Genomic DNA, 15,375 nt, shown 5'->3' with positions numbered 1-15,375 from the left:
CTTCTAATAAGCACATGGCATGAACCAAGAGACTAGGAGCTGGTCACCAGATAAATGTAATTAATTCAAGTATCTGAACACTCTGGAAATCATCTATCCCAAAAACTAGTAAGTTAACTTAAAACAGTCCTTCCCCATCCCAAGGGCTCTGAATTATCAACTTCCTTCTAACCCAAATTATCCCAACTAGCTATGAGGTAGTTCACCTTCTAGACACCACCCCTTCTCTAAATTTTAAACCTCAGTGTTGTTAAGCATCCCTTTAAAAACTCAACAAACCTTCTTTCCAGCTTGGTGGCATTTATTTGTCAGTTCCCTACCCCAGCATCATGAGCCCTTGTTTCAGCCAGGCTGCAATGTTGGGCTTTACAGCACAATGTGGCTCTCAAGTTTTTATTACCATAGGATAAGAATGCACTTTAATTATCTGCAGGCAGGGGCCACTGGAGCAAATTACACACAGCACAAGGTCAGGCATAAAAATACAAGTCGTAGCAGGTGAAGAGACAGGAAGCAAGGGCCAGGTGTTAGGGCCTAGCCTGGGCTCCCTAAGAATAACACTTCAACCAGGCCAGCACGGTGTGGGTGGCCAAAAAGTGAATTTTTAATCCTTTCCCCTCCAACATGACAGGGACCAGCTGACACAGCTGGGAAAAGAGACCCTCCTCCCCAAACATAGCTCACCTGCACAATACTTGAAAGATTAAAAAAATATAGTTAAGATTTTTCTTAAAAAACAAAACAAACAAAACAAAAAACCACTCTCCTCCCCATTCTGCTTTCCCTAGTTATCAGTTCAGGTTTGGCTGCAGCCACACAAATGGCTGACTAGCTAAGGGCCCTTTACTACAGTTCCACTGCAGCCAGGAGCCCTTGCTCCCCCAAAATTAAACTCAAAGGGGAAAAAAATTGCACTTGAGTGAATCAGCCATTTTATTATAGTTTATTTTATTTTGTCATGTGCTCACAGCATCTCTCTCTCTCTCTCTCTCTCTCTCTCTCCTCTCTCCCTGGCAGGTCACAGAGATAAATTAAAAATAAACTCTAAGAAGAAAATAATTTAAGCATCTTCCAAGCTTACTCCTTTCTGGTCTTGCTGCTTATCAAGACTTCCTGATGGGGGGGGGAAATCAGTGCTCCCACCCCCATCCCCCCAAACTTCTACTGGTTCAGAATTGGAAACTGCTTATGATAACCCAACCAGAGATGGTCATAGCTGCAAACTAACTTCAAAACAAAAACAACAACGGGTGCCTCAGACGCTGATGGGACCCTCAGCCACATGTGGATGTCTCCCTTTCCTGCCTTTTTCAGGTCCCATGATGCCCCTGCTGAGCTGGGGCAACGACAAAAAGTCATCCCTGTCCTGAAGTGGGATGGTGCACTAGGCCCTCACTACACATTCCTCCAGAAAGAAATCCAAAAAAGACAGACTGACCTCAGGCCAGAGGAGAAAAATCCCAAGTGTTCACACAGTCACACAGAGTCTTTATGGCAAAGAGAACATCTAGCAGCTTTGAATATTTGGGGCATCTCCCTTTTACTCAACACAAACACTCAAGACCCTATAAGTAAAAACAGGGCTCAAGCCCTAAAAAATCAAAGCTCAAGAAAGAAACTCTGAGAAATCCTAACAGAGGCCTAGTTTTTCGTGACAAGCCCAGTTGGAGGGAGGAAGTAAGGGAGGGAGGGTGGGAGGAATGGGCTACTCCCCCAACATTGTGCTGAATACTGATTGGAGATTGCCACAGAGGCTTCTTCTACCGCTCCCTAAGGCGGCAGCTGGGGGCCTCTCTTCTTCCTAAGGGTAAGCAGGAAGGAGGCACCTCCTGGACCCAGGAGTTCTCCCCAGGAACCTTTTAAACATCAAAGTGCTTCAGCCAATGGGGAGTGGGGATAGTAAGAGTACAGCATTCACATGCAGGCTGCAGTGGGAATGGTGCAGTATAGGAGTTGGCTGGGGAGGGGTTGAGGGGTGGGGGCAGTGAGTGCCACATGCTTGGTGGGTGGGGGAAATATGTGGCCTAGTGGCTCTTTCCACCCTTTGCCCTGGTCACTCTTCCCTTTGACCCTAAAACCCTAAGGTATTTGGCATAGGGTCTCAAATAGCTCCTAAGTGGCTAAAAAAAATCAGGGGGTGGAGGGGGTCTCCAGGAGCTCCCCTCCAAGAATGCTGATGTACATGGAATTTTAAAGAGTTAATAGGGGCCCCCTCCCCCAACCCACTTTGTAAAGTGACAGTCACCCCCCCTCCCCCAAATTGGGATGAAGTGGAGTTTACTCACATAGAGGACCAAGACTCAGTCACAAAAAAACCCACAGCCTGGAACCCTGCTTAGGCTTCCCCATAGTTTTCTTCCTGCTTTGATTTTTTGGGGTATATTTTCTTTATCCAAAAATCAAACTCTTTCCTTTACCTTCTTTCACAAGGCTCTTCCTTTGTCACCCACAATGGCACTCACCTTTCAGCTTCTTCCCACCCCCAGAAATGCCAGCTCCATCCCTGCCCTCCAAAAAAATGGGTGTGGGTGGGCCCCTATTCCCTGCCCCCACAAACCTCGTGGTGCCCTCAGCTCGGTTGTGGAGATGGAGGAGGGGAAAGGGCCAGGACGAGCAGAGCCAAACAGTGCAGGGCCCGCCCATCTTCCTGTACACTGACCGGCAGTTGTCATGTCTGAGAAGATATATTGGATAAGAGGCATCAAAGTTCCTCCAGCACTTCCAGGCACAGCCTTTCTCCAGTTTCTATCAGAGTGAGCTTTGTCCCCCTCCTCTCCAGGCAGGCTCACTTCCTCCTGTCTTTCTGCTTCCTTTCCTGGCGCCTGGCCTGCTGGTCGGCCAGCGTGCGGGGTATCAAGATGACACTTCCATCCCCAGCATACTGCAGGGCATACTGCGTGGGGGAGTAGGGCTGCCCATTCTCGTCCCGCAGCCGCCCAAACACTTCCTGGTACAGACTCTGCACTTTCTGCTTCATCTGGCGCAGGGACTTGAGGAACTCCACCTTTTCCCTGAGCAGCTTGGACTTGTCCCGCTGCAGATCCTCCACATCTCGCTCTAGATTAAGGATGGTATCCAGTTTCCGTTTGCGACAATTCTGCGCTGCCATCTTGTTTTTGCCTCGGCGCCTAATGTCTCGAATGAGACTCAATTGGGCCTCACTCAGCTGGTATTTAGATAGCAGCTCATTGAACTCCTCAACTGGCAGATTAATGATTTTGTCATTTGTGAAGGGGATCTTCATGGCTCGGGCCCGGTGCTCATCCCGGCTCATCTGCTTGTCCAAGAAGTCAGACTGCTTCTCTCTACTGCCCTTCTTGAGGGCCCCAGGGAGCTGGGGATCTGAAGCATCCAGGGCACCAGGGGCCATGTTGTAGGTATGATTGTGCCCCACGTGCTCCAAGAAGGGTAAGTAAGAGAGCTGGGAGGGATCCTGGTAGCTCATTCGACAGAACTTGGTGTATTCAGGCTGGTAACCCACAGCCCCCTCAGCCTCTTCTAAATCCAGATTCTCAGAGTCGGAGCTGTAGCCCACAGCACCTTCCTCTGAAAAGGAGGAAGAGGCAGAGGATGAGGCAGAGGATGAGGCAGAAGAGCTGCCTTCTGAGCTGCTCAGAGAGGCAGGGCTATGGCTCGAGTCCAGGGAAAGGCCGGAGTCAGAGTCAAACTCGTCCTCCAGCTGCGAGGCCTGCATGGGGTTAAAGCCTTCCTCAATGGCCAAATCCATCAAGCTGATCTCATCCAACATGGCTTCATCCAACAGGCCACCCAAGGGGTCAGGCAGCTCAGGGCTGGCTGTCTCATTGGCTGTGCTGTTGAGCTGAGGAGGAAAAAAGATCCCTGTCAAGTTGGTGGAGCCAAAGGTGGAGTTGAGGCTGGTAGAGTTATTGGGGGCCAACTGGAGCAGGGTAGATCCACCAGCCACAGGAAGGTTTTCGATCTCCGGGCTGAAGAGAGAGAAGTCCTGGGCGCAGCTCCCCAAGGACGCCTGATGCAGGCTGACATTCTGGTTGATGGGAGTGCTGGGAGCAAGGCTATAATTGGTGCTCAGTGAGTCTCCGGTTGGGGCACTGTAGAGGATTTCATTTGTTGCTGTGTTCACTTCCATAGCCTAGGAGATAAGAAACACTGGTCAGCATGGCAAGCAACCTCCCTTGGGAGTAGGGAGAAGGCAGCAACAGAGAAGAATAATTTTTATCCTCAAGGAACATGAGCAATCTAAAGCACCAAGCAGAAGGACAATGCTAGAGTCACATTGAAAACAGTATTCATGAACACTAAAGGGGCAGCCTAGGTGGTGCAGCACCAGCCTTGGAATTAGGAGGACCTGAGTTCAAATCCAGCCTCAGACACTTAACACTTACTAGCCGTGTGACCTTGGGCACGTCACTTACTTAACCCCAATTGCTTTGCTTTTCCCCCTCCAAAAAGGAAAAAAAAAATTTAAAAACAATACAGTAATGGCTAGCATTTATACAGTATTCTAAGGTTACAGTGCACTTTACATATACCGTGTTTCCCCGATAATAAGACACTGTCTTATTAAATTTTTGGACAGAAAAACACCAGAGGGCTTATTTTCAGGGTAGGGCTTATTTTAATGAACATTGACAGCAATTTTAATAAAAAGGTAAATGTGAACAAAAAAATATACCTTTATTCAATAATGAATTCAATAAAGAACAGGATGACGCGCTCACTGCTGCAGCTCTGATTGGATGCAGCTCAGAGCGTGGCATGCGTTTCACGGGGGGGAGGGGAGGGAGAGACGGTGCATACAGAGGGTACTGTAATGTAGCGTGTAGCGCAGGGGATCACCTTCACTACAGTAGCAATCTCAATAGGGCTTATTTTTTGGGGAGGGCTGATTTTAGAGGAATCTTACACAGTAAGGGGAGGGCTTATTTTCGGGATAGGTCTTATTATCGGGGAAACACGGTATTATTTCATTTGACTCTTGCAACCACATTATGAGAATAAATGTTACATAATCTTAGTCTCCTCTTCTGGAAAATGTAAAATTCTGTAAAATCTCTCCCAGGGTTGTAATAAGGATAAAACAAGATTGTTGTAGAGCACTTTATAAATGCCAACTAATTATTATCCTGATTTTATGGATGAGAAGCTGAGTGTGTAAGGCAGAATTTGAACTCAGGTCCTCACAACTCCAAGTCTTGTTGTGAAATCCAAGTCAAGCTGTGAAATGCAAAGATTCTGTTCCATTAAAGGACAAAATGTTTCCTAAGTTCCCCTTTAGTCAAAACTGACCAACTGAGTCATGTTTTGACCAGGTTTCTCTCTACTTGGAGGATTCCAGAGACCACAGGTCTTCTCTCCATCTTTACCACATCCCTAGTCTTCTGGTTGAGAGGTTATCTTGGCCAAGGGAGAAGAGGGACTCACTAGGCGGCAAAGAGAATCTTGTGTTGAGTAAGTAAAGCCATGGCTTTAACACTAAAAACTTGGGGGTTTAATCTCGGTGCCCACATCTGGGATCCTGGACAGAGAAAAGTATCCATTCCCCTTCCCATTACAGAACATCTCCCTTCACTCCAAGTGCCCTCGGGCTATTGCTCAGAATGCTCATCCATTCCCACCTGCATTTCCATGATTGACATGAGGTCTTGCCACTGCTGTTCCAGGTCAAATGGAGATTCTGTCTCTGTCAGAAGTGGAGACAGAAGATTGTTCTGAATAGTTGAGGATTCACTCTCACTAGGCACAACTTCTGTTATACTGGAAACATCTGCAGCTGGAAACTGAGGATAAAAATACAGGCCTTCAATGGAGAAAAGTAAAGGAAAGGGCGGAAGTGGGGGAAACACATCCTATTCTGAGCAAAGCCCTCAGTTCTCTCCCCACAAAGTACTGCCTAGTACTCACTTCCTGCCTCCAAATCCAACCCCAGCAGCTATAGGGCACCTGGGTAGGCACACTGTGACTGATAAAGAGGTATATCCTGTACTAAGGTTAACCAGTGCAGAGGGTTTCCTGCTCACCTCAGACTCCTCCCCTTTGGGGAAGGTGGCTTCCAACAGCCTAAGGCACTCCTCCAGGGACAGGGCTGTCTGGTCTTCCCCACCAGGTACCTATGGCAAAAAGTCTGACTGAAGTGGGCCAGGGCTACCCCAAGGCCAAAGCCTTCCCCCAGCACATTGAAAGGAGGAGGAGAGAAGTGATTGATTCATGCTGTGCCATAACTGGATCTGGAACAGAACAGTCATTTTCTAGGTGATTTCTCTAGCAGAGGAACCCAGGGCCTCAGCCCCCAGGAGAAAGCCTAATTGAGGTTTGAAGCAAGAAGTCTGCTAGGCATCCTGTCCCTGGCTACAGTGAGCTGCTTGAAGAGCCTTCCTCTATTCCTACAATTCTCCCTCACTTTTACTATCCCCAATTCCACAGGACCCCCATCTTCCTTTATTACCACCATAAAGTAGACAATCCATTGATAAAAGTCAACCTGATGTCTGGGGGACAAATGGGAAGACGAAGACAACGAAGTGTGTGAACTCTTACCTGTGCAGGGAAGCTTTCCCCTGTCTCTCCATCCACTAGCAGGTTTCGAGACAGGGCCTCAGTCCCTTCATCTGGCCAGCTGTCCCCACATTCCCCCCCATCTCTCAGCTCCTTGTCCACTTCACTTTCTTTCTGGCGATGGCTATAGTCAAATATCTCTCTCCCCGCACCTAGATCAATGTCCTGTCGCCAAAGGATGTCAATCAGATCAATGTCCTGAAAGATAGACCAGATCTCAGTTCTCAGGTCCCCGAAGATCCCTGCCCTACACCTTACATGCCAGATATCTCCACAATTCCTGATAACCAGCAAGTTCCACCCCCCCCCCAACACCAACCTCCAGCATGAGGTACCTTCCTGCAGTTTTATTTATTCCTGAACCTTTAATCAGACCCACAGACCCACCCAAGTAGCCAGCAGACCCAATTGCTTAAAATAATTCTGTCCTGGTGGGCTACAGGACTAAAAGAAACTCCCTTGTCAGGTGTTCAGCCCTCACTACTGGGAAATCCCAATTTAGGGACAGACTCTCTGTGGCTTTAAGGGCTCAGGAGGGCCGGATCTTGGCCAGGGCAGACAAGGGCGGAATTGTCATGCAGAATTGCTTCTTAGTGGAGGAGCTTGCATCAGCCAGTGGTGCCATTGTCATTTGCATAAATGGGTGGGTTGGATAGGAAAGGAAAATCCCTGCATTTCCAACCACCTGATGCAACAGAGCAGACAGCCCCTTCCAGTAGCCCCCCCACCCAACTTTCCTTCTGGTATACTTCCCCTAGCTGGCAGCAAAGTGGGTGAGGCACAGTACCCAAGTCTCTGGAACCTGCCTGTAATCTCTAGGCAGCTCCCCATTCAAAACAGTAGCAAGAAAATAGCTTCCATCCCAAGAGAGTCCTGGGGTGGAGTCCGGAGTTTGTACCCCCTGCCACCCACACCCCTCACAAAAGAAAACAGGTCCATTCTCTGTCCTGGAAAGACCATACTTCCTATAGTCACCACACCCCAGAATTTAACCCCCACCTGGCCTTTCCAGTCAAAGGCACTGTCACATCCTAGCCCTGTTCAAATCTTCACAAAACAGTCTTATGTGTATCAGACCTATCTCCTCTTCCTTCTCCACCCAGATGGTTCCCCCAATCAGTCTGCAGATTGCTGGTAGACCAGGACTATCTTAACCTACATGCCATGAAGCTTCTCTTCTCTCCCCACTTCCCAGCCCCCCTTGCCTTACTACCAGATTTAAAAATACTTGCCTTCCCACTTACAGATTAACTCCCAGATACCCTGTAAAACAGAACTCTCAGACCCACCTTCTCTGAGGGTCCCAAGGGACCCTTTTCCCTCCATACTCCACTCTGTCCCTCAAAACTTTCCTGTAGCATCTCTCCCTGTTTCAGTTTGTCCACACACACCAACCTGAACAGAGGCCCTGGACCAAAAATCAGAGAGGAGCTGGGTTGCCCTGCCCTCTGCCAGCAAAGAGTTAAGAGTCTGGCTCCCTCTGGAATGGCCCCCACCATTGTGCATGCTGCGGTCCAGAAGGGTCAGGGTCTGTGAAGTGCACCCCAGGACAGCTGGATCAGGGGAACTGGACAAGGGACTGTGCTCTCTGCATTCAGCAGACACACTGGACTAGTAGGGTAGCCCCCTGCTTGCCAGGAGAGGCCTGAGGTGGGTACCCCACCAGTGCTGCTGTCCAGGCGACCAAGTCCAGCTCCCTTCCTCCATCCTTGAACAGCCCCCTCCCTCCTTAAGACCCCAGTTCTACACTCAGGTACCTGGTAGCCCCCACCCTGAGCTCACCGCGGAGGCTGCAGTGAGATGGGATTCCCACCCCATGATTCGTGCTTGGGCTGCAGAGGAGAGAGAGAACTCTCTTCCAGACCTATCATCCCCCAACACCCCACACCCTGTTCCGTCCCTCTTTCCCCCCTTTGCACCCCCCAAACTTGTTACCTAGGCTGCAGCAAGGAGCCAATCCCCTCCCCCCCACCCCGCAGGTCACTGCTGAGGCTGCGGAGAGAGCCAATCCCCTCCCCCAGGCCAGCCGCTGGGCTGCGCAAAGAGCCAATCCCCTCCCACTCTAGTTACCTAGGCTGCAATAGGAGCCAATCCCCTCCCCTAAATCTCTGCTGGAGATGCAGAGATCCAATCCCCTCCCAAAGCTGGTTACCTAGGCTGCAAGCTGGAGCCAATCTCTGTGCCAGGGCAGCTGAAGAAGCTGCAGCACAGACCCATCCCATCCCAGGGTCTCCTTGAGGAGATGCACCCAGGGGCTGGTGGCCCCACCCAACCCTGCTAGTCAGCTGGGGTGGCGCAGTAAAGTCCTGGGGGAGGGAGATGCTGCTCCCCCTGCTGTCGCATCCTGCTTACCAAGTCCAGACAGGGACTTGCAGACAGGGTCCCTGAGGGCTATTCCCAGCTCCCATAAGTGATCCTTTCCTGGGAATTTAAGTTCTTCTCTCAAAGTGGGAGCAGCTTTTCTATTCCCCCTGGAGATCTGGATTCAATAAATATCCAAACCCAAGGGAACTTTGGGCCCAAGTACCAAGCCTGAGCTGGAACCCTACAGGCCTAGACCCACTGGGAAATAGGCATCTGGCTACCCTAAAATAGGTCAGACCCAATGGAAGGGAGTGGGAGCAGTCTGCACATGTGCAGTGATGTCACAGGGTTGGCAGGGCCTAGTCACATGCCAGCAGAGTATCAGCTGCCCCTATTACCAGCACTTAGGGAGACAGGTGCCACTGGGATCCTAACCACAACCTTATGATCTCAGCTTTAACCCTTCTTTCACTTGGGTTCTTTGCACTACTTGTCCTAATATAGCCCAGTAAGGAAAGTCCCGGGCACTCACCAAAATAACAGCAAGTTAACCTCCTTGAACTGCTATTTGGAAGAAGAAAATCCAACTCCCTTCCCCCTCCTGCTCCCCTTGCACCTAAGGTCAGCAGAAACAGCATGTCCCAGGCTACTCATGGCCAGGACAGAACTGTAAACAGCTCCCCCATTCCCCCTCAACCTCAGTCCCAGCCTCACCCCTTTGCTCTGGGCAGTATGCCAACCCTGAAGGGAATCCTATCCCTGTCTAGGGCTTTGGCTATAGCTGGCTATTGCGTAGACCTAACCATTATAGGGAGTAGCGGCCCTGTAACCCTGGAGAAAATACCAGCTCCAGCAATGTCATCACATGTTCCAGGGCTGAGTATTTTTATCTTTCCTCCTCCCATCCCTTAGTTGCTGTAAAAATGTTAAAATCAATACATGTACATGTACACACACACACACACACACACACACAGTCACTCTCTCCTCTAGTAAGAGACCTTTATGCTGGTGCCTTATGCTCAGAAGAAGTGGTAAGCTCTTTGAAAAAATGTCAAGCACAGCCTTTCTGAGAAAAAAAGAGCCAAGGACCCGGAAGGAAAGCCAGAGGCAATGTCAAAATCAGCCATTATTTTGGCTTCTTTTACTAAGGCATGAAATCTAAACGTTAACACCAGGAAAGAGAGCAAAACCTGAGGCAGGCAGAATATGCCATCTCCCATTTGGTCTATTCAGGGAAGCCCCCAGTCACCCAATGCCCAAGTCCCACTCCTTCCATCTCTGACTTCAACAGGAGATGAGAATACCAAGGCTGGAGGTGAAAGCCAGAGGAGTCAGCACCAAGCAGCAGGTCCCCCTCCCAGAGTCGTTTCCTCTGTTCTACCCACCAGTCTCAGGAGAGGCCTGGGCAAACGAACAGGAACACTTAGCCACTGCTCAGCCTTCTCCACTCCCGTTTCCAAGCAGCAAGCACAGTCATGCCCATCCTTTCGGGAAATTAGCTTGGGGGGAGGGGGGGAAAAGGGAGAAGGGAGACTGAGAAGTGTTTTACTGCAGGGTACTTTGCCAATGCTGGAGTTGGGGGCACTGGGAGTTTGCTTCATGGCCAAGCGTGTAAGGCAGGCCTGGGCAAAGCAGAATGTGATGAAAAAAAAAAGGCAAATGGAAAACAGCAACACTAGGAACAAAAGAGAGGAAGGAAGGAATATACTAGAGGAGAAAGGGTAAGGTAAGATTCCAAGAAAAAAAAAGTCTAAAAATGGAGGATAAAGGAGACTTCTGCTTGTTGGGTCTGTGCCCACTTTAGCCCAGCCTCTCTCTATAAGCAGACTGTCAGAGTTAGCCGAACTTACAGGTCAGCCATATTCTCTCAGTGTGGCTCCAGCACAAAAAAGGCAAAGGTCTAACTTGGGGGGACTCAAGAGTCAATCTATTCGGCTTCTCTAGGTTTCACCCCATTTCCTCAAAAGTCCAAAGGAATACCCTTGACCCTCCCTACAGAGTAAGACAATTATCTATGCCTTTTTCAGGCCCCTGTTTTGGGTGGCCAGCCAAAACCATAGAGTCAAAAAAAAAATGTAGTGCTATTTTTTTTCATAAAAATGTGGTTGGGGGATAGGGAGAAGCGTACAACGCCCCATTTCTGCCCAAACGACGTTATTAACCACATTAAGAAGCAGCAATCTCTTGTGCAGTGCAAGGCTTTTGCAGCAAAATGCAGTTTGCCGTTTCGCTCCCATCCCCCCCCCATTCTAGGTCTTTAAAGAAATGAGAGAACAACCCTCACCTGGCTGCCTTTAACCACCAAATCTGCTCACTGAATAAGCCTAAGAAAACCAACTGCTCCCGTCTTAGTAACTAAATAAGGGCAGAAGAAAGGAGGAAAAAATTGCCCCAGGACATGTGTATAATAGTGGGGAAGAAAGGGTCAGAAACCTAGCAGAAGCTATACAAGGCAAGACAGCAGAAAACAGCATGGTTTTCTCTTCCCTTTGAGGAGTTCTACTTACAAAAACATCACAGCATAAACCAGTACCTCCCATTACTGGTGAGAGGGGGCCACAAATGCCAAACAGTGCATCTAATGCAGCCTGCTGATCCTCATACCTAGAGTCACATAATTCACCCCTATTTCCTGCCCAACATGAACTCCTGAAGGTAAAGCCTTTCTTTGAAGTGGTCTAGTTTGTCAGAAGGGTTGGAACTATGCCCATAACCCAAGCAATAGAAAGTCAACAAGAATTTATTAAGGCATACTATTTGCCACTGTTCTAAGAGCTGGGAATACAAATACAAGCAAACAGTTCCTCCCTCCCCCTCAGGCCCAAACCACCCACCAGTGGGGTTGCCTACCTCTTTGGTTAACTCTCCGCTGACTGGAGGAGCCACAGCCCCAAGGTCTTCCAACTCTTCCCCGAATCCCTGTTCAGTTTCACTTTCTCGTACCCCACTTTCAGAACCTGTCACATCCTGGAGGCCACTGGAACTCTCCAGAGCAAGGCCTGAGCTGGGTTGGCTGCCAGACACTGAGCCCTCAGGATCTCGATGGACCAGCCAGGCATTTACCTCCGTGGTAGGCACCTGAAACCTGTCCAGGGCCCTCACCTGGTTAAGAAGTCGCCGGGCTGTGAAGTAGTAGTCCAGGTCTACACTCTTGCGGTGAATCCCATAGCCATCCAAGGTATTCCTCAGATTGTGGAACTGGGTCTGTGTGTAGGCTGAACTGGGCCCCAGGATGATCTCCCGGAGTGGAGAGAGTTGTGAGTTCAGGTAAGTATCCACGTCCACCCGAAGCCCAATCAAACTTAGTAGAATGGTGAACTGGAGGAGTCCTTCTGTTAAATATTTCTTCAGAGAAAGCATTGCTGAAGGACCAGAATGTTTATTCTTTTCAGTTTTTAAATCTTCCAGAATACAAATCAAGGCCACTGCTCAGCCAGTAAGTCACACCCTTTAGTGCCAAACCCCGTAGCCAACCCTGGTAGAACACAGGGTCACAGCTCACCAATGCCCCTGAAGGAAAGCCTTCTGAATGAAGCTGAATCCACGTTCCAGACCACATCCACTTTCAGTTCTCATCACCTCTCTTCTGAAAGTACAACTGTTCCTAACCCAGGCCCAACATCAAGAGTCTCATGTGATTTACTGACCCCACAATCCACATACAGTCACTTCACCTTCCCCTCACTCACATCAGATGACTCCACTGAGCTGTTCAGGCTTTTTTCTCACTTTCCCTCTCCCTTTGAGTTTTATTTCTTTGGCTGGAGAAGTAAAACGTCTTAGGTCGAGTGTCACTTCCTTGACACTTACCAGGGGGGTTTCCAGAAAAACCTAAAAACAGGAATGAGAAAGGCATATATGATAAGACACCATGCTTCACACACCAATGACCTGGGTAGAAAAATTCTCATGTCAGCAAATATTGGATTTAAAAGAGAAAGTTTATTTTACAGGAGAAAAATTACTTGAGGATACACCCATAGAAAATATTGCTGTAAGAAACATACAGCTTTGTAGAAATACTATTTCTCTTAAAGTATAATATTTACTAAATTAAACCTCCCACTCCCAAAGAGACTTGCTTTGGATACAGAAGACAGACAACACACAAAGCAACCAAAATACTTTGCATAAATATTGTCTGAATTCCCACACACACTACCCAGATTCTATTTTTGGTTTGAGGAGTCAGTTTCCCATGTCTCAGGAAAGAAAGATTTGTGAACTACCTAGATTGTCAGCATGGCCTGGTGGTTGGGACACTGGACATAGGGAGATCTGGGTTGAAATGCTACTTCAGACACTAGGCATGATTCTGGGCAAATCATTTAATTTCTCTATGCTTCAGTTTCCATATCTGTGAAATGAATAAAGTGGTGGCCAAAATCCTTTCCAGCTCTAAATCCACTGTCCCTGTCCCTTTCTGTCCCAGCTGGACAAAGTTCTTAATCTTCGTCTCAACTCAGGGTTTAAAAAAAATATTTTGGCAACTACTTCAACATAATTGGTTCCTTAATAGTGCTATCTATTTTATTTTTGAATTTTAAAATGTTATTCTGAAAAGAGTCCACCAGTCTGCCATAGTGATTGATGATGCAAAAAAAGAATAGATATATAGGATATATACCACCCTACAGTAAAAAAATATGCCTCCAGATAGTTTCCCCTTCCTATCATTATGGAAAAAGCAAACAGAGAGATGTTATGGGGGCATAATTATTCTCTGGACAAAACTTGTCCCAACAGGTGTAGCTTTATGTTCATTCATTATATGACCTTTGGGGTAAAAATCAGTAACAGTATCCAGGAGTCAAGTTTCTATCTCAAGTTGTCAAAAGAGTTGCAAATTCCTCATTCCTCCCACATTTGGAGGTAGGCTTTGTCAATTTCATTAACCCTATAATTCAGAACATCCTGGCACAGATTTGCCAGGATTATAGGGTTAGCTGATCTTCACCAAACCATGCTGGGATGGGGAGGGGGGGCAGGGGGAAAAAAGGGCACTCCACATAGCCCTTCAAGACACCACCACTTGGGCTCCATTTAATAAGAGTAAACTTTACTATAATCACAGCTCGGCATTCTTGTTTTCACAAAGCTCTCACTCTCACAAGAGAGAATTAATAAATCAGTCTGGTGAGAGGCCCTTAAAATTTAGCAGCCTGTATACATCACACATATATAGGCAAGTACACATATACAGACGTATACGTACACACACACACACACATACGTATACACACGAAATGTGTACACCATAAATCCCTTTAAGGACCTGGTGGGGCCTCAGCTCCAACCTCCGAAGCTGCCCTCCACCCCCCACACAGCCCGGCTTCCCAGGCCCAGCCCCAGGTACCCCGAGTCCGGACGCGGCCAAGTAGCCATGCCCCTTCCTGAAGCCAAGGTCCGGCTACTCTGGGTCGGCGGATGAGGAAACAAGTGCGGCCTTCCCCGGGGCCTGACCCCACAACCTCGACCCCACCCGAGCCACCTCCCACAGCGGGGCTCCGCCCCCACACCTCGGGGCATCGAACCCCACCAGCTCCGGGCCCAGCCCCAGTCGCCAAGGGAATAAGAGCCCAACACCCACCGCTAGAGTCCGGTCGCCGCCGCCCCCAGAGCTCCGTAGGCCAGCGTCCCGGGCCTCGCCGACGCCGGCCGGCCTTGCGCGCTCCTCCGAAGCCGCCGCTTCCCCTCTCAATTCCCACCGCCACCTCACTGGAAGGCCCGCCCCCGCGGCAGCTCTAGCAACGACTCCACCAATCGACGTCCAGCTCACGGCTCCCCGACACCCCTCCGCCGGGTGTCAGCGCGACAGGCTGGAAAGGCGGACCAATGGCTGGATGAGCCCCTGCCCCGCCCTAACTGACGTGTCACACGGGCCAATCGCTGTGCGGCTCCTCCTCGTGATGTGGCCCCACCAATGACTGAGGGAAGAGACCCAATTATCCCAAGCACGAACCCTCTTCCTTGGACTAGAGGGGGCCTCGGGGTTAGGTTAGGGTTAGAAACTCTCCGCTAGGCCCCTACGTGGCCTTAGGAGAATGAGAAATTAAGTCCCAGCGCGTGGGATGGGAAGGGGCGTCACCGCCGGGCCTCGGAGTCCCCCTCCAGAGGATCTCACCGTGACTTGCAGAAGCCCAGAGAGACTTGAGGGCGGGGTGGGGGGGGAGGAACCGAGGCGGAGCCGGAGGCACGTGTCCTGGGCCCCGTGACGCTGGCGCCACCATCTTGAGCCCGGGAAGTGGAAATCCATTCACCCTTCCACTACGACCTTCGCTCTCTACGTCATTCCCCACGCTTTCTCCTTGTGGCTGACGTCGCGAAGCGAGAGTTTCCCCGTTTCCCCTTCCCCACTTGGTGATGGCCTATACAGACAGGTTGCCATGGCTACGGCGAAGGGGGCGGGGAGGGAGGTCTACTCCAGTTCTAGCTCCCACTCTAGTAGACACTGTACAAAGTTCTTTTTCAAGGGAAAGGAAGCAACATTGAATTTTTGGGCCACTGCCCCTATGTTCACGAGTTCGTCGTATC

General features: G+C 49.4%; 1 protein-coding gene across 6 annotated transcripts; it reads right to left on the bottom strand.

The window, feature by feature from the left end:
- Positions 1 to 280: 280 nt before the first annotated feature.
- NFE2L1 (NFE2 like bZIP transcription factor 1) lies at positions 281 to 14,995 on the bottom strand. Of its 6 annotated transcripts, none has more exons than XM_069064325.1 (6): positions 14,432 to 14,995; positions 11,692 to 12,672; positions 6,517 to 6,699; positions 6,000 to 6,089; positions 5,598 to 5,759; positions 281 to 4,111 (listed from the first exon to the last, which is right to left on the bottom strand). In XM_069064325.1, exons 2-6 carry the CDS (start codon positions 12,199 to 12,201, stop codon positions 2,786 to 2,788), a joined length of 2,271 nt encoding a protein of 756 aa, XP_068920426.1. In that variant the 5' UTR covers positions 12,202 to 12,672; positions 14,432 to 14,995; the 3' UTR covers positions 281 to 2,785. The 6 variants fall into 6 exon arrangements, with proteins under 6 accessions (XP_068920426.1, XP_068920424.1, XP_068920425.1 ...); XM_069064323.1 differs by having other exon boundaries at positions 6,517 to 6,732; positions 14,432 to 14,994; XM_069064324.1 differs by lacking the exon at positions 14,432 to 14,995 and adding an exon at positions 14,198 to 14,334 and having other exon boundaries at positions 6,517 to 6,732.
- Positions 14,996 to 15,375: the final 380 nt, after the last annotated feature.

Source organism: Petaurus breviceps, unplaced genomic scaffold (genome assembly GCF_028583685.1).
Source record: "Petaurus breviceps papuanus isolate PSGF00001 unplaced genomic scaffold, PetGlider_PUasm1.0 90630, whole genome shotgun sequence".
Classification (NCBI taxonomy): Eukaryota; Metazoa; Chordata; class Mammalia; order Diprotodontia; family Petauridae; genus Petaurus; species Petaurus breviceps.
Note: the sequence above shows the minus strand (reverse complement) of the source record. Positions and strands in the feature narration are given on the sequence as shown.

Excerpts from the sequence above, each read along its gene's own strand:
- NFE2L1 (XM_069064323.1), bottom strand. The coding sequence starts at position 12,201 with ATGCTTTCTCTGAAGAAATATTTAACAGAAGGACTCCTCCAGTTCACC. Across the intron at positions 6,733-11,691 it reads GCGGAGAGTTAACCAAAGAG|GACATTGATCTGATTGACAT; the intron begins GTAGGCAACCCC and ends TCTATCTTTCAG. Across the intron at positions 4,112-5,597 it reads TGTCAATCATGGAAATGCAG|GCTATGGAAGTGAACACAGC; the intron begins GTGGGAATGGAT and ends CTTATCTCCTAG.